At 38.8% G+C, this 22,560-nt stretch overlaps 1 protein-coding gene across 5 annotated transcripts in view; it reads right to left on the minus strand.

Moving 5' to 3' along the window:
• MEMO1 (mediator of cell motility 1) overlaps positions 1–22,560 on the minus strand; it is a 146,280-nt gene that overhangs the window by 36,151 nt on the left and 87,569 nt on the right. For all 5 annotated transcript variants that reach the window (XR_004228478.1, XM_026454747.1, XM_026454748.1 and 2 more), the window contains exons 4-5: positions 21,884–21,996; positions 18,825–18,936 (exon numbers count right to left, since the gene is read on the minus strand). Coding sequence is in view for 4 of the 5 variants with exons in the window: in XM_026454747.1 (XP_026310532.1) it covers positions 18,825–18,936; positions 21,884–21,996 (225 nt within the window). In the remaining variant the exon portion in view is untranslated. The remainder of the gene's footprint in view (positions 1–18,824; positions 18,937–21,883; positions 21,997–22,560) is intronic.

The following is a 22,560-nucleotide window of genomic DNA, read 5'->3' on the forward strand; positions in this document are numbered from 1 at the left end:
AAAAAAAAAAAAAAAAAAAAAAAAAAAACCCTAGAAGAAAAGCTAGGGAATACCATTCAGGACATAGGCATGGGCAAGGACTTCATGTCTAAAACACCAAAAGCAACAGCAACAAAAGCCAAAATTGACAAACAGGATCTAATTAAACTAAAGAGCTTCTGCACAGAAAAAAAAAAAAAAAACTGCCATCAGAGTGAACAGGCAACCTATAGAATGGGAGAAAATTTTTGCAATCTACTCATCTGACAAAGGGCTAATATCCAGAACCTATAAAGAACTCAATCAAATTTACAAGAAAAAAAAACAACCCCATCGAAAAGTGGGCAAAGGATATGAATAGACACTTCTCAAAAGAAGACATTCATACAGCCAACAGACACATGAAAAAATGCTCATCATCACTTGCCATCAGAGAAATGCAAATCAAAACCACAATGAGATACCATCTCACACCAGTTAGAATGGCAATCATTAAAAAATCAGGAAACAACAGGTGCTGGAGAGGATGTGGAGAAATAGGAACACTTTTACACTGTTGGTGGGACTGTAAACTAGTTCAACCATTGTGGAAGACAGTGTGGCGATTCCTCAAGGATCTAGAACTAGAAATACCATTTGACCCAGCCATCCCATTACCGGGGATATACCCAAAGGATTATAAGTCATGCTGCTATAAAGACATATGTACACGTATGTTTATTGCGGCACTATTCACAATAGCAAAGACTTGGAATCAACCCAGATGTCCATCGGTGACAGACTGGATTAAGAAAATGTGGCACATATACACCATGGAATACTATGCAGCCATAAAAAAGGATGAGTTCATGTCCTTTGTAGGGACATGGATGTAGCTGGAAACCATCATTCTCAGCAAACTATCACAAGAACAGAAAACTAAATACCACATGTTCTCACTCATCGTTGGGAATTGAACAATGAGATCACTTGGACACAGGAAGGGGAGCATCACACACAGGGTCCTGTTGTGGGGAGGTGGTAGGGGGGAGGGATAGCATTAGGAGATATACCTAATGCAAATGATGAGTTAATGGGTGCAGCACACCAACATGGCACATGTATATATATATGTAACAAACCTGCACTGTACCCTAGAACTTGAAGTATAATAAAAAAAAACACTGAAAAAAAAAAAATGCTTTCTTCCTCCTCCTGGCCTCCTCCTCCCTAATTACTGCCTTCTTTCCTCTAAGTTCCCTTGCTCTGGGTCCCTCTGCTCACCAGTCTCAGGAGAAAATTTAAGAAGATATTAAAAGAACAATTAATAAAGGATAAAAAAGTATGAATAGATATTTCACAAAAGAAGATATACAAATGGATAATAAGCACATAAAAAGCTGCTCAATGGTTTGCAGTTCTCCTTGAAGAGGTCCTTCACATCCCTTCTAAGTTGAACTCCTAAGTATTTTATTCTCTTTGTAGTAACTGTGAATGGGAGTTCACTCATGATTTGGCTGTCTACTATTGGTAGAAATGCTTGTGATTTTTGCACACTGATTTTGTATCCTGAGACTTTGCTGAAGTTGCTTATCAGCCTGAGGAGATTTGGGGCTGAGATGATGGCGTTTTCTAAATATACATTCATGTCATCTGCAGAGACAATCTGACTTCCTCTCTTCCTATTTGAATATATTTTGTTTCTTTCTCTTGCCTGACTGCATAGGACAGAACTTCCAATACTATGTTGAATAGGAGTGGTGAGAGGGGGCATACCTGTCTTCTGCCAGTTTTCAAAGGGAATGCTTCCAGCTTTTGCCCATTCAGTATGATACGGCTGTGGGTCTGTCATAAATAGCTCTTAATATTGTGAGATACATTCCATCAGTACTTAGTTTATTGAGAGATTTTAGCATGAAGGTGTTGAATTTTACCAAAGGCCTTTTCTGCATCTATTGAGACAATCATGTGGTTTTGGTCATTGTTTCTGTTTATGTGATGGATTACATTTATCAATCTGCGTATGTTGAACCAGGCTTGCATCCAGGGATGAAGCCCACTTGATCTTGATGGATGAGCTTTTTGATGTGCCACTGGATTTGGTTTGCCAGTATTTTATTGCAGATTTTTGCATCGAAGTTCAGCAGGGATATTGGCTGAAATTTTTCTTTTTTTGTTGTATCTCTGCCAGGTTTTGGTATCAGGATGATGCTGGCCTCATAAAACGAGTTAGGGAGGAGCACCTCTTTTTGCATTGTTTGGAAAAGTTTCAGAAGGAATGGTACCAGCTCCTCTTTGTACCTCTAGTAGAACTCAGCTGTGAATCCATCTGGTACTGGGCTTTTTGGTTGGTAGGCTATTAAATACTCCCTCAGTTTCAGAACTTGTTATTGGTCTTTTCAGGGATTTGACTTCTTCCTGGTTTCGTCTTGGGAGGGTGTATGTACCCAGGAATTTATCCATTTCTTCTAAATTTTCTAGTTTATTTGCATAGAGGTGTTTATAGTAATCTCTGTGGTAGTTTGTATTTCTGTGGGATCAGTGAGTGATATCCCATTTATCACTTTTTATTGTGTCTCTTTGATTCTTCTCTCTTTTCTTCTTCATTAGTCTGGATAGCAGTCTATTTTGTTAATCACTTGAAAAAAACAGCTCCTGGATTCACTATTTTTTTGCAGAGTTTTTTGTGTCTCTATCTCCTCCAGTTCTGCTCTGATCTTAGTTATTTCTTGTCTTCTGCTAGCTTTTGAATTTGTTTGCTCTTGCTTCTCTAGTTCGTTTAATTGTGAGGTTAGGGTATCAATTTTAGATCTTTCCCTCTTTCTCCTGTGGGCTTTTAGTGCTATAAATTTCTCTCTAAACACTGCTTTAGCTGTGTCCCAGAGATTCTAGTACGTTGTGACTTTGTTCTCATTGGTTTCAAAGAACTTCTTTATTTCTGCCTTAATTTCGTTATTTACCCAGTAGTCATTCAGGAGCGGGTTGTTCAGTTTCCATGTAGTTGTGCAGTTTTGAGTTTCTTAATCCTGAGTTCTAATTTGATTGCACTGTGATCTGACAGACTGTTTGTTATGATTTATGTTGTTTTGCATTTGTTGGGGAGTGTTTTACTTCCAATTATGTGGTCAATTCTAGAATAAGTGCAATAGGTGCCGAGAAGAATGTATATTCTGTTGATTTGGGGTAGACAGTTCCCCAGATGTCTATTAGGTCTGTTTGGTCCAGAGTTGAGTTCAAGTCCTGAATATCCTTGTTAATTTTCTGTCTCATTGATCTAATATTGATAGTGGGGTGACAAGTCTCCGGCTATTATTGTGTGAGAGTCTAAGTCTCTTCGTAGGTCTCTAAGAACCTGCTTTATGAATCTGGGTGCTCCTGTATTGGGTGCATATATATTTAGGACAGTTAGATCTTCTTGTTGCATTGATCCCTTTACCATTATGTAATGGCCTTGTCTTTTTTGATCTTTGTTGGTTTAAAGTCTGTTTTATTAGAGACAAGGGAATAAGAGAGGACACAAAAAAAATGGAGAAACATCCCATGCTCAAGGATAGGAAGAATCAATACTGTGAAAATAGCCTATCGCCCAAAGTAACTTATGGATTCAATGCTATTCCCATCAAGCTATCATTGATTTTCTTCACAGAATTAGAAAAAAAAAAAATTAAATTTCATGTGGAAACAAAAAAAAGCCCATATAGCTAAGACTAAGTAAAAAGAACAAAACTAGAAACATCACGCTAGCTGACTTCAAACTATACAACAAGGCTACAGTAACCAAAACAGCATGGTACTGGTACCAAAACAGAGATATAGACCAATAGAACAGAACAGAGGCCTCAGAAATAATACCACACATCTACAACCATCTGTTCTTTGACAAACCTGACAAAAACAAGCAATGGGGAACGGATTCCCTATTTAATAAATGGTGTTGGGAAAACTGGCTAGCTATATGCAGAAAACTGAAACTGGACCCCTTCCTTACACCTCATACAAAAATTAACTCAAATGGATTAAAAACTTAAATGTAAGACCTAAAACCATAAAAACCTTAGAAGAAAACCTAGGCTATACCATTCAGGACGTAGGCGTGGGCAAAGACTTCATGACTGAAATGCCAAAAGCAATGGCAACAGAAGCCAAAATTGACAAATGGGATCTTTAATTAAACTAAAGAGCTTCTGCATGACAAAAGAAACTATCATCAGAGTGAACAGGCAACCTACAGAATGGGAGAAAATTTTGCAATCTATCCATCTGACAAAGGTCTAATATCCAGAATCTACAAATTTGTAAAACAAATTTACAAGAAAAAAACAAACAACCACATCAAAAAGTGGGCTAAGGATATGAACAGACACTTCTTAAAAGAAGCCATTTATGCGGCCAAGAAATATATGAAAATAAGCTCATCACCATTGGTCATTAGAGAAGTGCAAATCAAAACCACAATGAGATACCATCTCACACCAGTTAGAATGGTGATCACTAAAAAGTCAACAAACAACAGATGCTGGAGAGGATGTGGAGAAACAGGAACGCTTTTACACTGTTGGTGGGAATATAAATTAGTTCAACCATTGTGGAAGACAGTGTGACAATTCCTCATGGATCTTGAACTAGAAGTATCATTTGACCTAGCGATCCCATTACTGGGTATATACCCAAAGGATTATATATCATTCTATCATAAAGACACATGCACACATATGTTTACTGCAGCACTGCTCACAACAGCAAAGACTTGGAACCAACCCAAATGTCCATCAATGATAGACTGGATTAAGAAAATGTGGCACATATACACCATGGAACACTATGCAGAAATAAAAAAGGATGAGTTCATGTCCTTTGCAGGGACATAGATGAAGCTGGAAACCATCATTCTCAGCAAACTAACACAGGAATAGAAAACCAAACACTGCATGTTCTCACTCATTAAGTGGAACTTTAACAATGATAACACATGGATGCAGGGAAGGAAACATCATACACTGGGGCCTGTCGGGGAGTGGGGGGCTAGGGGAAGAATAGCATTAGAAGAGATATCTAATGGAGATGATGGGCTGATGGGTGCAGCAAACCACCATGCCACGTGTATAACTATGTAACAAACCCGCACATTCTGCACTTGTATCCCAGAATTCAAAGTATAATAATAATAATAATAATAAAAAGTTGCTCAACAACATTAGCCATTAAGGAGATGCAAATTAACAGCACAATGAGATTACACTAAATGTCTATCAGAATGGCTATAATCAAAAATACTGACGATAACAGACACTGGCCAGGATGTAAAGAAACTGGAAGCCTCATGCACTATTCCTAAAATATAAAATGGTACAGTCAACTTTGGAAAACACTTTGGTAGTTTTTGAAAGAATTAAAACAAAGGCTTATCATATGACCCAACAATTTCCTTTGACATAAAGATGTGTACAAGAATTTTTATAATGCTATTCATAATAGCCAAAAACTGGAAATGGTTCAATAGTTTATTAACTGGTAAATGGATAAAATGTGGTATATTCATATAACGGAATAATTATTATTTGGCAATAAAGAAGAATGAGCTGGGCATGGTGGCTCATGCCTGTAACCTTAACACTCTGGGAAGCCGAGATGGGCAGATCACTTTAAGCTCAGGAGTTCAAGACCAACCTAACCAACATGGCGAAATCCTGTGTCTACTAAAAATACAAAACTTAGCTGGGTGTGGTGGCGCACGCTCATCATCCCTACTCAGGACGCTGAGGCAGGAGAATCGCTTGAACCTGGGAGGCGGAAGTTGCAGTGAGCCAGGATCACACCACTGCACTCCAGCCTGAGTGAAAGGAGAATTAACTACTGAGATATGCAACAACAGGGATGAAATCTCAAAAACAGTATGCTAAGTGAAAAAGAATAGACTACATTTTGTACAATTCCATTTATATGAAATTTCCAGAAAATGCAAATCTAGAAACAGAAAGCAAATCAGTGGTTGTCTGAGACTGAGAGTAGGAACAAGGACTGACCCTCAAATGTACACCAGGTTGGGTGATGAAAATGTTCTGGCTGAGCGCAGTGGCTCACGCCTGTAATCCCAACACTTTGGGAGGCTGAGGCGGGCAGACTGCCTGAGGTCAGGACTTCAGGACCAGTTTGGCCAACATGGTGAAACCCCGTCTCTACTAAAAATACAAAATATTAGCCATGCGTGGTGGTATGTACATGTAATCCCAGCTACTCTGGAGGCTGAGGCATGAGAATCGCTTGAACCCGGGAGGTGGAGGTTGCACTGAACCAAGATCATGCCACTGCACTCCAGCCTAGGCAACACAGTAAGACTGTTCTCAAAAAAAAAGTTAAATCATTGAGTTGAACTCTTATATGAGTGAATTTTAGTGTGTAAATCATACCTCAATAAAGCTGTTGCAGAAAAAAAAAAAAAAGAAAATCCATCCCTGCCATTCACAAGTTGCTACCTACAGCATATTACTATCCTAAGTCTCAATTTTGTCATCTGAAAAAAAAAAAAACAGAAAAAACAGAGTTAATAATACCTCACCAGGTTCTTGTTAATTCTTTAGTAATATAGAGGAACCTTTTAGCCCTTCTTTTTTTGTCTTATAGCTTAAACCATGCTGCAGGAAATTTACCAATCCAAGATAAAGTAACTGAAATCCAAGAACCCTTTTTTTTTTTTTTTTTTTTAAGACACAGGATCTTGCTCTGTCACCCAGGCTGGAGTGCATTGGTACCATCACAGCTCACTGCAGCCTCAAATTCCTGGAGCCCATCACTTTAAAACAAAAACAGAAACACTGTATTACCAATGCTCTTACTAAAACAGACTATGAAAATTCTAAATTCTAATTCTAACATAAAAAGATGAATTCTAATAAAAATAATACAAGCAATAAGAAAACATTATCATTTAAAGTGGTGTATTAATTTGTGGTATATAAACAAATCAAAATCTTAAAATTTTAAATGTTTAAATATTGACAAATTTATTAAATATACAAATATTTACATATTTAAGAAATATACAAATACTTATTTGCTTAATCTTCCCCTGCCATTAATTTGAACGTTTCTCCTCTGTATGACATTCATGAATATGCAAGTCTTTCTTCCTATACAAATTCTTCCAGTTTCCTAATGAGTCTAGAAGCAGTCCCAATTTCTTAAGATGTGAGGAGAATTAAACTAACTGTAACAACAACTACAATTAGCCAGTCAGAAGGGACATGATCCTCATCCCTAAGGTGCCAAGGCTGTTGTCATAGTAATACCACTGTGATTTATTCTCCTCTCCCCTTTCAGTTTGAAAATACTCACAGAAAAAAACAGGGCGGGGGGGATGACAAAAAGTTATGTGGGTAAATATTAAAAATCTGTACTCTAATATATTCTATTCCTCTCAAATGTCTTTTGCTACCTCCTCTTTATGCTTTTCATGGTCGTAGAAACTGAAACTATTCCATTACCACCAAAGAAGAATGATTTCCTCTTATTCCAGAGCTCATCCATGTTCTATGAGTCTCAAAAATGCTCTCCTGCTGATAGGAGATAAGGTAATACTCGAAGGGAATCAACATACAGAAAAAGGAGAAACTGAGAAACATAAAGAAAAGTTACACTTGCTCTTAAAACCTCATAAATGCTCTAAAACCAAAAATAAAAAAAATTAACTGTAAGACATATGCAAAAATATACAAATAACTGTAAATATAAAAGTCACAGAATAAGAAAACACTTGAAAAATGCCACTGCTCTTGTGACTGTCATTAAACTAGGCAGAGGAAGAGAATCTCTGGCGTCTTTTTATTCTACGTCCAGAGAGGAAGCATTCCATTCCTTAAAGAATACCTATATAAAAGCAGATCTACTTTTCTCTATTTCTAATATTTGAAGATCTTCATTGAGGCCACATCAGAAAGGAAAGTAAAAATCTTAAGATCCAGTGAAACCTAAGCTACAATAAAGGTTAAGATGGCATTTCAGAGAGTCAAAAATCCAGAATGGCAATATGGCAGCCTGTAACTGGGAAAGAGGCATAGGAGCTTTACATGAGAGTTAACATACCAGGCATGATGCTACAGTCTTTAGAAGGGCCTGTGTGTTAAGACTGGTCCTTGGTTGGCATCTGGGAACTTGGTTTTTAGAATATTCCTTATGCTGATAAGGCTGTTTTACCCACTTGGGACACTGAATTCTGCTATACCAGCTTGCTGAGATTGTTTGTAAACAAGGTGATTACATACAGTAAACACTTTACTTCTGAGAGCCTGGAATTTTGGTAGCTGTGGCTAGCTACACAGGCAGAGTGCCTACATGACCAGTCCCCGGTAAAAATCCTGGATTTTGAATCTTAAAGCAGCCTTCCTTGGGCAGAAATACTATGTACCTTCTATGTAGCCCACCTCTACAGAAGGCCGAACAGTAGACACTTGTAACTGGATTCTAGAGCGCACAACCTAGATCCCTCACATGTGCAGTTCACAGTAGGGTTCACACTCCTATGACAACCTAATGCTGCTGCAGATCTCACAGGAGGCAGAACTCAGGTGGTAATGCTCGCTGGCCCACCATTCACCTCCCGCTGCACAGTCCAGTTCCTAACAGGCCACAGACCAGTTGGGGACCCCTGCTCTAGAGATTCACCAAATGTGAGGGTGGTCATGAAAGTTTCAAACAGGTGTTAAAGGCAAAGTGATATAAAAGAATCATAACTGCAGTTTTAAAGAGTCCTATAAGGAAGAACTTCTCTCATCTTTTTCTCTTGATCAAATTCACTTTCAGACCAAAGACACATACATATAGAATTTAAGCAGAATACTGCGATTCATGTAAGAAAAAATAAACTACAGAGATCCAGAAAATAGGCTGGGTGCAGTGGCTCATGCCTGTAATCCCAGCACTTTGGGAGGCCAAGGTGGGCAGATTCCTCGAGCCCAGGAGTTCAAGAAAAGCTTGGGCAACATGGCAAAACCCCATCTCTACAAAAAATATAAAAATTGGCCAGGGGTGGGGGTGCAACCTGCAGTCCCAGCTATTTGGGAGGCTGAGGTGGGAGGATCACTTGAACCTGGGAGGTGGAGGCTGCGGTGTGCTCTGAGCATGCCACTGGACTCCAGCCTGGGTAACAGAGTGAAATCCTGTCTCCATAAAGAAAAAAAAAAGATCCAGAAAACATCAGAGGCAGAGAACTGGGGAAAGAGGTAGAGGATAGGGGAAGAAGAAGGGTAAGCTAGCTGTCAATGACTTAACTAAAATTAACATTTAAGTCATTATAAATCTTTATTGTTTGATCAGTTAAATGAAAACAATGAAATTCCCAAAATTAATTTTTAAATCTTTCCAAATTTCCATTTAAATAGGCATGATGATAAGAAATATTTTCTAAGAAAGGGCATACTTCAGGTACTAGAGAGCCATTCTAAACTCTATTTTTAAAACTCAACCATTTGAAGCTACTATGAAGCAACACAATCTTAGAAACTGGTCAAGTTTGCTGTCAGAATCATAGAGAAACTCCTGTATGTTTTTAAAAACAAGTCAACATTTCCGTACCCTACATTCTCTTAAACTTACACTCATTTCTGGCTTTACCATTTCTGATAACGGCAATATTATGAGGCCTTGAACTTCATATTCTCTTCATCTCAACTTTCTCACATAGGAACATTTCTACCTGCATAGAATTCTGTGTAGAATCCTCATGATTCTAACCCTTAAACATCTCCCACATCTGCTCAGTGTGTTACCCCACCTGCCACTGCCTTGGTTCGAAGCCCCCATGATTTTTTTACTACACTATTTATTTCTTCCAACTCCAATCCATCCTTTCATATTACCATCACACCTCCAAGGAGAGCTATTCTTTTTTTTTGAGACGGAGTCTCACACTGTCACCCGGACTGGAGTGCAATGGCGCAATCTCGGGCACTGCAACCTTTGCCTCCCAGGTTCATACAATTCTCCTGCCTCAGCCTCCCGAGTAGCTGGGATACAGACACACACCCACACCCAGCTAATTTTTTGTATCTTTAGTAGAGATGGGGTTTTACTATGTTGGCCAGATTGGTCTCGAACTCCTGACCTCGTGATCTGCCCACCTCAGCCTCCCAAACTGCTGGGATTACTGGCGTGAGCCACCGCACCTGACCAAGGAGTGCTATTCTTTTTTTTTTTTTGAGAGAGTCCCGCCCTGTCGCCCAGGCTGGAGTGCAACGTCGCAATTTCAGCTCACTGCAACCTCTGCCTCCCAAGTTCAAGCGATTCTCCAGCCTCAGCCTCCCAGATAGCTTGGATTATATGCGGATGCCACCAAGCCCGCCTAATTTTCTGTATCTTTAGTACAGACAGGGTTTCCCCATGTTGGCCAGGATGGTCTCGAACTCCAGACTTCGTGATCTGCCCACCTTGGCCTCCCAAAGTGCTAGGATTACAGACGTGAGCCACCGCGCCTGGCCTAGGAGTGCTATTCCTATTCAGTCCCAATCATCACCCCCTCCCTTGCTAATTTTATTAGCTCTGTACCAGGCATAGAATAAAATACAAGTATTTTACAATGGCATTCAATTTCCTCCATAATCTGGTTCTAATCTATTTTCCAATTCTCTAATCATGCCCCTCTTACACTATATCTCTATAAGTCAGCTACTCAAATGCCTCCAGCCCCAGGATGGTGTTACATATGTGTGAAAAGGTAGACAAGGTGTAAGATAATAGGGAATGGCAGGACCAATATTTAACTACAAATATCTGCACAAAAATTTTTTTCCTAACTATGCAAAGCAAACAAAAACCATCCACAAACAGACCTCGGTTACTACCCAAGCCTTTTACAACTCCTGCAAGTTAAGCCAAATAGTTTCCTATTAAAAATAAGCCCTAGGCCGGGCGCGGTGGCTCAAGCCTGTAATCCCAGCACTTTGGGAGGCCGAGACGGGCGGATCACGAGGTCAGGAGATGGAGACCATCCTGGCTAACATGGTGAAATCCCGTCTCTACTACAAAAATAAAAAAAAACTAGCCGGGCGAGGTGGCGGGCGCCTGTAGTCTCAGCTACTGGGGAGGCTGAGGCAGGAGAATGGCGTTAACCCGGGAGGCGGAGCTTGCAGTGAGCCAAGATCTGGCCACTGCACTCCAGCCTGGGTGACAGAGCAAGACTCCGTCTCAAAAAACTAAAAATAAAAAAAATAAAAAAATAAAGTTGTAAATTTGTTGTAAATGTATGCTGCAAACTCCACGGCAAAAACTAAAACACAGTAATAAAAACGGTATAAACATATACATGTATAAATGATATGCTGAGAGGAAAAAATTATAGTCATATAAAATGCACAATTAAAACCAGAGAAGACAGGAAAAAAAGTGGTACACAAAAAAACAAAAAAAAAGGAGAATAATGACAATGATTAGAAAAGGGTAATAAGTAAGGTAAATATTAATTCAACATAGCAGCAGTCCTTCAGGAAGTGAAATGGATAAGCAAACTATGGTACATCCATAAAATGAAACACTATTCAGTGATAAAGTAAGATACCAAGCTCTAAAAAGACATGGAGGAATCTTGAAGATATATTGCTAAATGAAAGCCAATTTGAAAGGCTATATACCGCATGATTCCCAGCTGTAGGACATTCAAGAAAATGCAAATCTATTGAGACAGTAAACTGATCAGTAGTTACTAGGCGCTGGGGGAGAGGGGAGAAGACGGCGACAAACAGGTGAAGCACTGGTTTTTAGGGCACTGAAACCACTCTGTACGGTATTGTAACAACAGAGACATAATAGGCATTTGGCAAAAACCGTAAGAGTATCCAACACAAAGAGTGAATCCTAATTAAACTATAGACTTTAGTTAATATAATAATGTATTGATATTGGTTAATCAATTGTAACAAACGTACTATACTAATTCAAGATGTTAAGAACAGAAAAAACTGCTTAGGTAGGAGTAGTATTTAATGCCATATAAAAGCATCTAATGTAGCATTCTCACTTAGGGAACTCAAAAATATAATCGATATGGATAAACATAACAGATGAACACAACTCCTCCCAGTCTAAAGTAATCCTCCCACCTCAATCTCCCAAGAGGCTGGGACCACAGGTGTGTGCCAGCTCGTCCAGTTATTTTTTTTACTTTTTGGAGAAAGGGGGCTCATTTTGTTGTCCAGGCTGGTCTCGAACTCCTGGGTTCAAGAAATCCTCCTGCATTAGCCTCCCAAACTGCTGAGATTACAGGTCTCAGCCGGGCGCGGTGGCTCAAGCCTGTAATCCCAGCACTTTGGGAGGCCGAGATGGGCGGATCACGAGGTCAGGAGATCAAGACCATCCTGGCTAACACGGTGAAACCCCGTCTCTACTAAAAATACAAAAACTAGCTGGGCTAGGTGGCGGGCGCCTGTAGTCTCAGCTACTCGGGAGGCTGAGGCAGGAGAATGGCGTAAACCCGGGAGGCGGAGCTTGCAGTGAGCCAAGATCCGGCCACTGCACTCCAGTTCGGGCGACAGAGCAAGACTCCGCCTCAAAAAAAAAACAAAAAAAAACAAAAAAAACAAAATACAGGTCTCATGAGCAACCATGCCCAGCCTAATACGGTTAATTTTAGAAGATACTAATTTTTTCCAGATGATTTCTATATATCCTAACTGAACCCTAATTGAACCTCCCTCAAGAGCAATTATAAAAAGCAATTATAGGCTGGGAGCAGTGGGTCACGCCTGTAATCCTAGCACTTTGGGAGGCTGAGGGCAGGTGGATCACCTGAGGTCAGGAGCTCAAGACCAGCCTGGCCAACATGGTGAAACCTTGTCTCTACTAAAAATACAAAAAAATTAGCTGGGCGTGGTGGTGGGTGCCTGTAATCCCAGCTACTTTGGTGGCTGAGGCAGGAGAATCACTTGAATCTGGGAGGTGGAGGTTGCAGCAGGCCGAGGTTGTGCCACTGCACTCTAGCCTGGGCGATGGAGCGAGACTCTGCCTCAAGAAAAAAAAAAAATTACAAAAATTAGCTGGGCATGGGATCGCACATGCCTGTAATCCCAGCCACTGGGGAGGCTGAGGCAGGAGAATCACCTGAACCCAGGAGGCAGAGGTTGCAGTGAGCCGAGATCATGCCATTTGCACTCCAGCCTAGGGAACAAGAGTGAAACTCTGTCTCAAAAAAAAAAAAAAAAGCACTTATAATAGTAAAATTTATTATGCATTTCAATATTAAAGATAATAGGCCGGGCGTGGTGGCTCAAGCCTGTAATCCCAGCACTTTGGGAGGCCGAGACGGGCGGATCACGAGGTCAGGAGATGGAGACCATCCTGGCTAACATGGTGAAACCCCGTCTCTACTAAAAAATACAAAAAACTAGCCGGGCGAGGTGGCAGGCACCTGTAGTCCCAGCTACTCGGGAGGCTGAGGCAGAAGAATGGCGTGAACCCGGGAGGTGGAGCTTGCAGTGAGCTAAGATCAGGCCACTGCACTCCAGCCTGGGCGACAGAGCAAGACTCTGTCTCAAAAAAAAACAAAAAAAAAAAAAACAAAAGATAATATATGGTGACATACAAAAGAAAAAGTAATCATAAGAAAAAAAAATTTTAATATATGCAAAAAAAGAACAAAGTGCATTAGATATGATCTCATTTATACGTTTTAACTCAAACATAAATGTGTATGTATAAATTTTACGTAATACACAAACTTACATATGCTAAAATATATGTTAGTGTATGCATAAAAACCTTTACTAGCAGTAAACACTGGCTGAGTAGAACCAGAGTCTTCCACCATTCATTTTGTACTTCCTGATTCTGTTTACATTTTCTAACCATGTACGTATATTTATGTCAGCAGAGTTAACTGAGCAATGAGATTGTGAGTCATTCTATGTTTTCTCCTTTAGACTACTATTTTTTTGAAAAGCTCTAATGAATATAATTTTTAAATCTATTACAAACATGCAGCCGGGCACGGTGGCTCATGCCTGTAATCCCAGCACTTTGGGAGGCCGAGGCAGGCAGATCACGAGGTCAAGAGACGGAGACCATCTCGGCCAACATGGTGAAACACCTTCTCTACTAAAAACACAAAAATTAGCTGGGCATGGTGGCAGGCGCCTGTAATCCCAGCTACTCGGGAGGCTGAGGCAGGAGAATCACTTGAACCCAGGAGGCGGAGGTTGCAGTGAGCCAAGATCGCGCCACTGCACTCCAGCCTGGTGACAGAGCAAGACTCTATCTCAAAAAAAAAAAAAAAAAAAAGCAGAAATTTAAATAATACCTTAGACATCTATTTTTTTTAAAATACATAATGTGGTTTATAATAGTGAAAAATGGGGGGAAAGCTTAAAAGTTAAATGGTCAAGAATTGATTGAAGTATTACAAGGATCTTTGCCTAGAAAGTCTTATGTATAGTCAATAAACTGGAGTAAAAAATGACAGGAAAATACCTTCATGACAAGAAAAGCAGTTTAAAAAAAGAATATTTGTAGCCAAAGATGATCGAGTTTATTTTTTGAAAATTAAAAAAATGTAATTTCTTTTTTAAAAAGAACATTTGATCCACTTTTTGGAAAAATAATTAAAGTATTGAAAATGGCAAGACAGTTATTAATTCATTCAACAATTACTGAAATATTTTTTTGTACCAGGTACTGTGCAATGCATAGCAGATACACTGAAGACTATCTGCTCCCGGGAGAAAACACTATGGAACTACCATGGAAGGGACACAGACTTATATACAAATAATCCCTCAACTACTTAACCACAGTTTCTATGAATCTAATCACCAAAAATTCTTCCCACATCTCAATGCTCAATGTCACTCCTCCCATTAAAAGTAGCATCCGTAGTTCCCTCTCCTTGAATTTAGCCTTATGATGCGCTTTGACCAGTAGAATGAGGCATAAGTGATGCTGTGCCAGTTCTAGACTTCGATATTAAGAGAGCTGGAAATTTCTTCTTCTGCTCAATTGCTATCCTGCTAGAGAGGATTCACCATGTGAACTGAGAAGTCCTGAAGGGTGAGTGTCAACAGGCACTGACAGATGAGAACCAAGATGAAAACTGATGTGCCTCAAGAAGACAACCAGCACCACGGCCCCAGAGAGGAAGCTAGGGCATCTTGGAGTCTTTAGCCGAAGTCGACCTGCCTCAACTGGCAGTAGATGAAACAGAGACAAATTGTCTCCACTAACCCAACCAAATTTCCAAACTATAGAATCATTTAAGTGAAAAACTACACATTTGTGGGACCTAAAAATCAATACGACTGAATTCACAGACATGGAGAGTAGAAGGATGGTTACCAGAGACTGGAAAGAATAGTGGAGGGCTAGCAGGTAGGTGGGGATGGTTAATGGATACAAAATAAAATAGAATGAATAAGACCTAGTATTTGGTAGCACAACAGGGTGACTATAGTCGATAACTCAATTGTACATTTTTAAGTAACTAAAAGAATATAACTGGATTGTCTGTAACACTAAGGATAAATGCTTAAAGTGATTAATACCCCATTCTCCATGATGTGATTATTTTACACCACATGACTGTATCAAAACTTCTAATGTACCCCATCTATACACCATGCACCCAAAAAATTAAAGTTTGTTTTTAATTTTTTTAAAAAAAGAAAAAAATACATACATTGAGGTGATTTGTTATGCTGCAATACGTAACTAAGACATTACTTGGGAGACTAAAGCAAGAAGCTCGCTTGAGGCCAGGAGTTCAAGATCAGTCTGAGAAATAAAGTAAGACCCGTCTCTAAAAAAATGCTTTTAAAATTAGCCAGATATGGTAGTACGTACCTGTAGGGCCACTACTCTGAAAGCTGAAGTAGGAAGATCCCTTGAGCCCAGGAGTTCAAGGCTACAGTGAGTTATAATTGTGCCACAGCACTCCAGCCTGGGTGACAGAATGAGGCCCTGCCTCTTTAAAAAAAAAAAAAAAGAGGCCAAGCACAGTGGCTTATGCCTGTAATTCCATTGCTTTGGGAGGCCAAGGTGGGAAGACTACTTGAGACCAGGAGGCAGAGGCTGCAGTGAGCCATGATCATGCCACTGCACTCCAGCCTGGGCAACAGAGCTGAGACTCTTTCCCCCCCACATCCCCCCTCCAAAAAAAGAGGAACCACACTCAAGGAGCCTCATTCACATCCTAACTTGATGGAGATCATAAGATAATAAATTTTGAGCCTAGGGTCACAGCAAATAAGATTTCTGAACATCCTGGGAAGCCTGGGTGTATATGACATGTTAGAGAGACACGAATTGTCCACCAGAGGAAGAACTGTAGTAGACCATCAGCAAAGACAGCTGTCAACAGTTTCTCTTACTCCTGTACATACATGCTACTCCTCCCATCAAGAGGAGCAATATATTGCTCTTTTCCTCAAATCTTGGCTGACACAGTGATCTTACTTGCTTTGAAAAACACAATTCACTGGAAATGTGCTATGTAGTTTCCAGCCTAGGACATAATAGGCCTAGAAACTTCTGGTTTTACTCTCTCGATCCAAAAAAGAAGAAGAAGAAGAAAAAAAAAAGAAGTCTAAGCTATTCTTCTAGAGAGTAGCCCCAAAAAAAAGCCCTACTTGATGAACAAACATGTCAGCTGGAGAAGAAATGAGGAATCTCAACAGACAGCTAGCACTAAGGTCCAAGACACACGAGTGACACTATCTGAGATACTGTAGCCCCATTTGAGCCACCTCAGTCAGTGTCTTGTGGACCAAAGCAAGGTGTTCCCTGCCCCAATTTCTGGCCCCCAAATTTTAGGCAATAAACAGCTGTGATTTTAAGTCACAGTTTAAATCTGTTACTTAGTAAAAGATAACTGATATAGGTAATTTTAAGTAAGAGCTTTTGTTACTTAGTAATAAATAACTGACATAGGTAATGAGTCCAACTAATGCTACAAAGAAAAGAAGGGTCAATATTAGGGATCCTAATGTAATGTGGCAGTAGTTTATTTGATACTATTTAAAAGGGGGAATTATAAGTAGGAATTTGGTTTGCTGGGTTTAAGTTTCTATTTTCCTAAATGTTCCACAATGTACATGTTTTACTTTTAAAATAACAATAAAAATGTTATCTTGTTATAACCTCCTTGAGGATATTGTTGTCAGTTTACTGGTCCCATTGTTTTTTGGGTTTGTTTGTTTGAGACAGGGTCTCACTCTGTCACCTAGGCTGGAGTGCAGTACCATGATCTCGGCTCACTGCAGTCTCAACCAGTCAGGCTCAAGGAATCATCCCACTTCAGCCTCCCAAGTAGCTGGGACAACAAGTACCCGACATTACACATGGCTAATTTTTCTATTTTTAGTAGAGACAAGAGTTTTGCCACAATGCCCAGGCTGGTCTTGAACTTCTGGGCTCAAGTCATCTGCCCACCTCAGCCTCCCAAAGTGCTGCTGGAATTACAGACATGTGCCACTGCACCTGAAGTATTAGTATTTATTAAGTCTAAATTATATTTTCTCATGACAAAATATGCAAACATCTCAGTGAATAAAAATATTCAATTATCTTTTCTGGTTGAAGAAGAGAAAGTTCTGATTGTAACAACAATTTAAGAAATAATATATATGGTTTCACATTTCTGAAGAATTAGAATGTATTAAAAACCCTAAAATTATATTGCTTATAATGTAGTATCACACTGATTTTTGAAAATTCTTCAGATTTATATAATTTCCTCATGGTTATCATTGTGAGCAGAAGCAGATAAAAGACTGAGAAAAGTAAATAATACTTTGAATACAAAGTAAGAGTGGAAATAATCCAAAAAGACTGCAACAATGAACTAAACAAGAAAAACTAAACAACAATAACTGAGAAGACAAACATATTTAGAATAATTGAGAAGACATACAAAAAGAAATCACACAAAAGTCTGAGAACAGAAAATGATCCATCTGAATATTATGAAAAGGCCTTGAACTTTGGCTGATCACAAGTACATTAGCCAACAGTAAGCTACATCAACATAAAAAATATAATGTTATCTTAGACTTTATTAGTACATTTAATTAATATTTACTGAGAGCCTACAGAGCATCATGTACTTTAGTAAGAAAATATAATGAACAAATCCAGAAGGAATCATCTTACCATACTTAGAACTGCCAAACTAAATATGAAATATTAAGTCCATATATAGGAAATAGTTTTAAAAATTAGAGAAACCTACAAAAGAGAAGACATCCTAATCCAAATGTTTCACTAAAAGAAGAAAATCCTTGAAATAATTATTTTTTTATTTTATCAAAATACATTAATAACTACTATGTGCTGGACACTGTGCTAGGTGGTGGGGTATACAGTAGAGAACAAAACAGGTATTGACCCTGTCCTCGTTCAGCTCACAGTACAGTGAGTACTCCATCACAGGAAGACCTTTAGCAGGTACCATGTAAGTCTGTCAAGCATACCATAAAAGAGATTCATGTACCTTGCACAAGGTTGAAATAAATGACCTCCAAAATTAAATACAAGCCTAAACTTTTACGATTAATTATAGCATTGTACCAGAAAAGAATGGAATTATTATTTTGAGATAAAGAAATGTCGAATGAATAAAATACAAGCAAAGCAAGATATATACATACCCACATACACTCACATACCCATGGTTTTTTTAATACTTCCAGCTAATAAAACAATGTCAATTCACATGTTCAGCCTTCATAGGAAAACTACTCAAAACCAACAATCCACCTTAAGACACTCCTGTCTCAATTTTTTATCTCATTTCTTAATCTCTTTACCCTGATAATTATTGGGATTTACTAGTTTTAAATTACCAAAGAAATTAATGTCTATGATTTCCTGGGGATTTCTTATATCAATCAATATACCTTTCCATGGCTTTAGCTGTATAAGGCAAATGCATTTCAATACTGTGTTCATCTTCATCTGTCTGCAGAGACATGCGTTCAAACATTCCTGTCTTCCATAGTTCTCCGTAAACTAAAGAGATTTCAAAATACAGTAAAACAAATATATTAATGCATATCCTTATCCAGTGAGATTCCACCCAGTAACACAAAACTACATGCTTTGGCAAAAGACAGAAACACCATATAATATTCTCATTTTTATTAAAACAAAATAATAGAAAGAAAGGAAAGAAAGGAGGGAGAGTAAGGAGAAAGAGAAAAAAACAGAACTAGTTTTTATGTAACAGGTAAAACAGTAATACATGTAAAGACTTACTCATCATTTACATATGTTACATAGTTATATAAAAAATGATCATTTAAACTCTTCATCAGTTCCTTTCATTATTTCTAAAATCACTTTTGGGTCTAGGCTTTTCCTTGGCTTTAATCAGTACATGCTAGCAAGAACATAATTAGAATTCCTACTGAAATATGGAAAAACCACTGGTCTATTTAACTCATGAGGTCAAAAGCATAGTTTGAGTTTTTTTAATAAAATGTGTGGTATTATTTCACACCTCAGGTTTCTGCCATACCAAGAAGAGAAAATTCTCACTAATGCTATTTTCCTGAAAATTCAAAATTAAGCTTTTAAGATAGATCAAAATATAAATTTGCCACAATACCATCCCAACTTAAAAAGACTAGTAATTCAGGCCCTTCTGATGAACTATACTTAAAACTGAATATTGTCGAACAAGAAAAAGATAAAAGTTAATATGTAAAAAATATATATAATAATATTTTTAGCATAGAATAGAACAAATCCTCAAATGGGTTTACCTATATCAAAGACAGAAAGAAATGGTTGTATGACCTCTTTTCTTGAAAAAATTCTCCATTTCTTCACTGGCAAGCTATCCAAAATTAAAATTTTCTGAATGCCCCAACAAGGTTTTAAAAGTAAAACGTGTTCCCTAAAACATCTCAGGAAGTAAGGTTAGAAACAGTCATTTCATTAATAAGATGGATTAACAAATTGCTAATATTCTATGATACCTAAAGCCCAAATTATGAAAACTTATGCCAAAAATAAGAAAAAAGAACTTTTTCTTGCAAATGGACTCTTTTATTATTTTATTTATTTTCTTTCTTTTTTTTTTTTTTTTTTTGAGATGGAGTCTCGCTCCGTCGCCCAGGCTGGAGCGCAGTGGCCGGATCTCAGCTCACTGCAAGTTCCGCCTCCCGGCTTCACGCCATTCTCCTGCCTCAGCCTCCAGAGTAGCTGGGACTACAGGCGCCCGCCACCTCACCCGGCTAGTTTTTTGTATTTTTTAGTAGAGACGGGGTTTCACCGTGTTAGCCAGGATGGTCTCCATCTCCTGACCTTGTGATCCGCCCGTCTCGGCCTCCCAAAGTGCTAGGATTACAGGCTTGAGCCACCGCGCCCGGCCTATTTTATTTATTTTCAAATTAATTTATTTAATTTTGGAGACAGGGCTTCACTCTGTCACCCAGGCCAGGCTGGAGTACAGCAACATGATTTCAGCTCACTGCAACCTCTACCTCCTGAGCTCAAGCCATCCTCCTACCTCACTGCTCCACGCCCTCTCCCAACGGGGTGGCTGAGACTACAGCCACGTGCCACCACGCCCAGCAGATTTTTGTATTTTTTTGTACAGACAGGGTTTTGCCACATTGCCCAGACTGGTCTCAAATTCCTGAGCTCAAGCAGTCTACCCATCTCAGCCTCCCAAAGTGCTGGGATTTCAGACATGAACCACCACACTAAGCTTCGACTCTTTTATTCTATACAAGAAATTTTTGCAAAATTCTTTGAAATAGCACCCCTAACATACTTAAAAACATAATTTGAGGCCAGGTACAGTGGCTCACACCTATAAACCCAGCACTTTGGGAGGCCAAGATAGGAGAATTGCTTGAGACCAGGAGTTCGAGATCAGCCTGGGCAATATAGCAAGACCCTACCTCTACAAAAAAAAAAATTTTTTTAAATAAATTGGGTGTGGTGATGTGTGCCTGTAGTTCTAGCTACTTGGGGGGCTGAGGTAGGAGGATCACTTGAGCCTAGGAGTTTGAGGCTGCAGTGAACTATAATCATGCCACTGCACTCCAGCCTGGGCAACAGAGTGAGATCACATCTCTAAAATATATAGGTCAGTGTGTGTGTGTGTGTGTGTACATATATATGTGTGTGTGTGCGTGCATGTGTGTGAATAATTTGACCAACTGAAAGCACATATACCCAGATCATGAAGGTGGTTACTTCTGGGAAGGTAAACTGGGTTCAGGATGAGCGAGAAACTCTGAATAAATTATGGATGTTAAGTACATCAGTTAATTTCTTATACTACTCTTTATACTGTTCTGTATTTTTAAAATTACTCCTCCCCCCCAAAAAAAAACCTTTATAAAATCACAAGGTTTTTACTTTATACATCTAATGTGTAAGAACTACTAAATAAAAATGTGACTCTGGACTCCTATGGAAAAATATAAATCAATCTTAATTGTAGGCATGTTTAAAAAATATATATATTTATCATTTATATAGCACGTTTCTTTCAGAGTTTCATAAAGGCTCATTTTTTCCCATAAAAATCATTTACAAGAAAGTAAAGATATTATCAGCATTATCTATTTACAGTGAGAAAGTGTCATTACGTAGAAGCAGATTAACACGCCCAGAATCTTTCATGAAATTGGTATGGGTACTAATTTTTTGTCTCCTGGTACACTGAGTACATGGCATTTTTCTGAATATTAATGTAACCACTACAATCTGCACACTGGCGGATCTGACAGATTTCTGTAGCTAGCTGAAAAACACTAGTTGCCTTTTAGGGATATGGAAGAGTTTCTTTTTTTGCTGTTTTATGCAGATTAGTTGTAACAAATTTTATTTTAAATATTGAGATATTACTTATGATGCTCACATTTATAAGTTTTTAAATTAACTTCCAAGTCCTATTAAAAGAACATTAGCTATTTGAAAGCTATTTCTATATACTTACTCTTTTGGTCAATACGAAGGTCATACAGGGGTGTCCTATATATATCCACACTGGAAAGTGCACATCGAGAGAGGGGCACATGATGAGAAGGCCCAAGGATGAAAATTCTCCGGCTAGGAGATACACAACAAAAAACACGGAACAATTGCACTTCTACACAAACCTTATTAAATAAAAGAGAAAAAAGCAATTCTTACAAATCACTTGTTTTCCTTCTTAATTACCAACTGTTAATGGCTGAACTGTGTTCCCCTCCAAAATTCACATGTTGAAGAACCAATCCCCAGTAGCACAGACAGTAATGCTATTTAGAGATAAGGTCTTCAAAGAGGCGATTAAGTTCAAATGAGGCCATTAGTGGGGACCTAATCCAATAAGTCTGGTGTCCTTATAGGAAAAAGAGACACCAGAAGTATGCCTGCACAGAGATATGATCATGTCAGAAGGGGCAACAAGAAGGCGGCCACCTACAACAGGCCAAGGAGAAAGGCCTCAGGAGAAACCAACCCTGGCAAACTTGATATTGAACTTCAAGCTTCCAGAATTATTAAAAAATAAATTTGTGTTGTTTAAACCACCCAATCTGTGGTATTTTATTATGACAGCCCTAGCAAACTAATACACCTAATAATGACTTGCTCCTCAGTTAAGTTCAATTCCTTATTTCTGTCTTTGTT

The sequence above is a fragment of the Piliocolobus tephrosceles genome, chromosome 15, assembly GCF_002776525.5.
Source record: "Piliocolobus tephrosceles isolate RC106 chromosome 15, ASM277652v3, whole genome shotgun sequence".
Lineage (NCBI taxonomy): Eukaryota > Metazoa > Chordata > Mammalia > Primates > Cercopithecidae > Piliocolobus > Piliocolobus tephrosceles.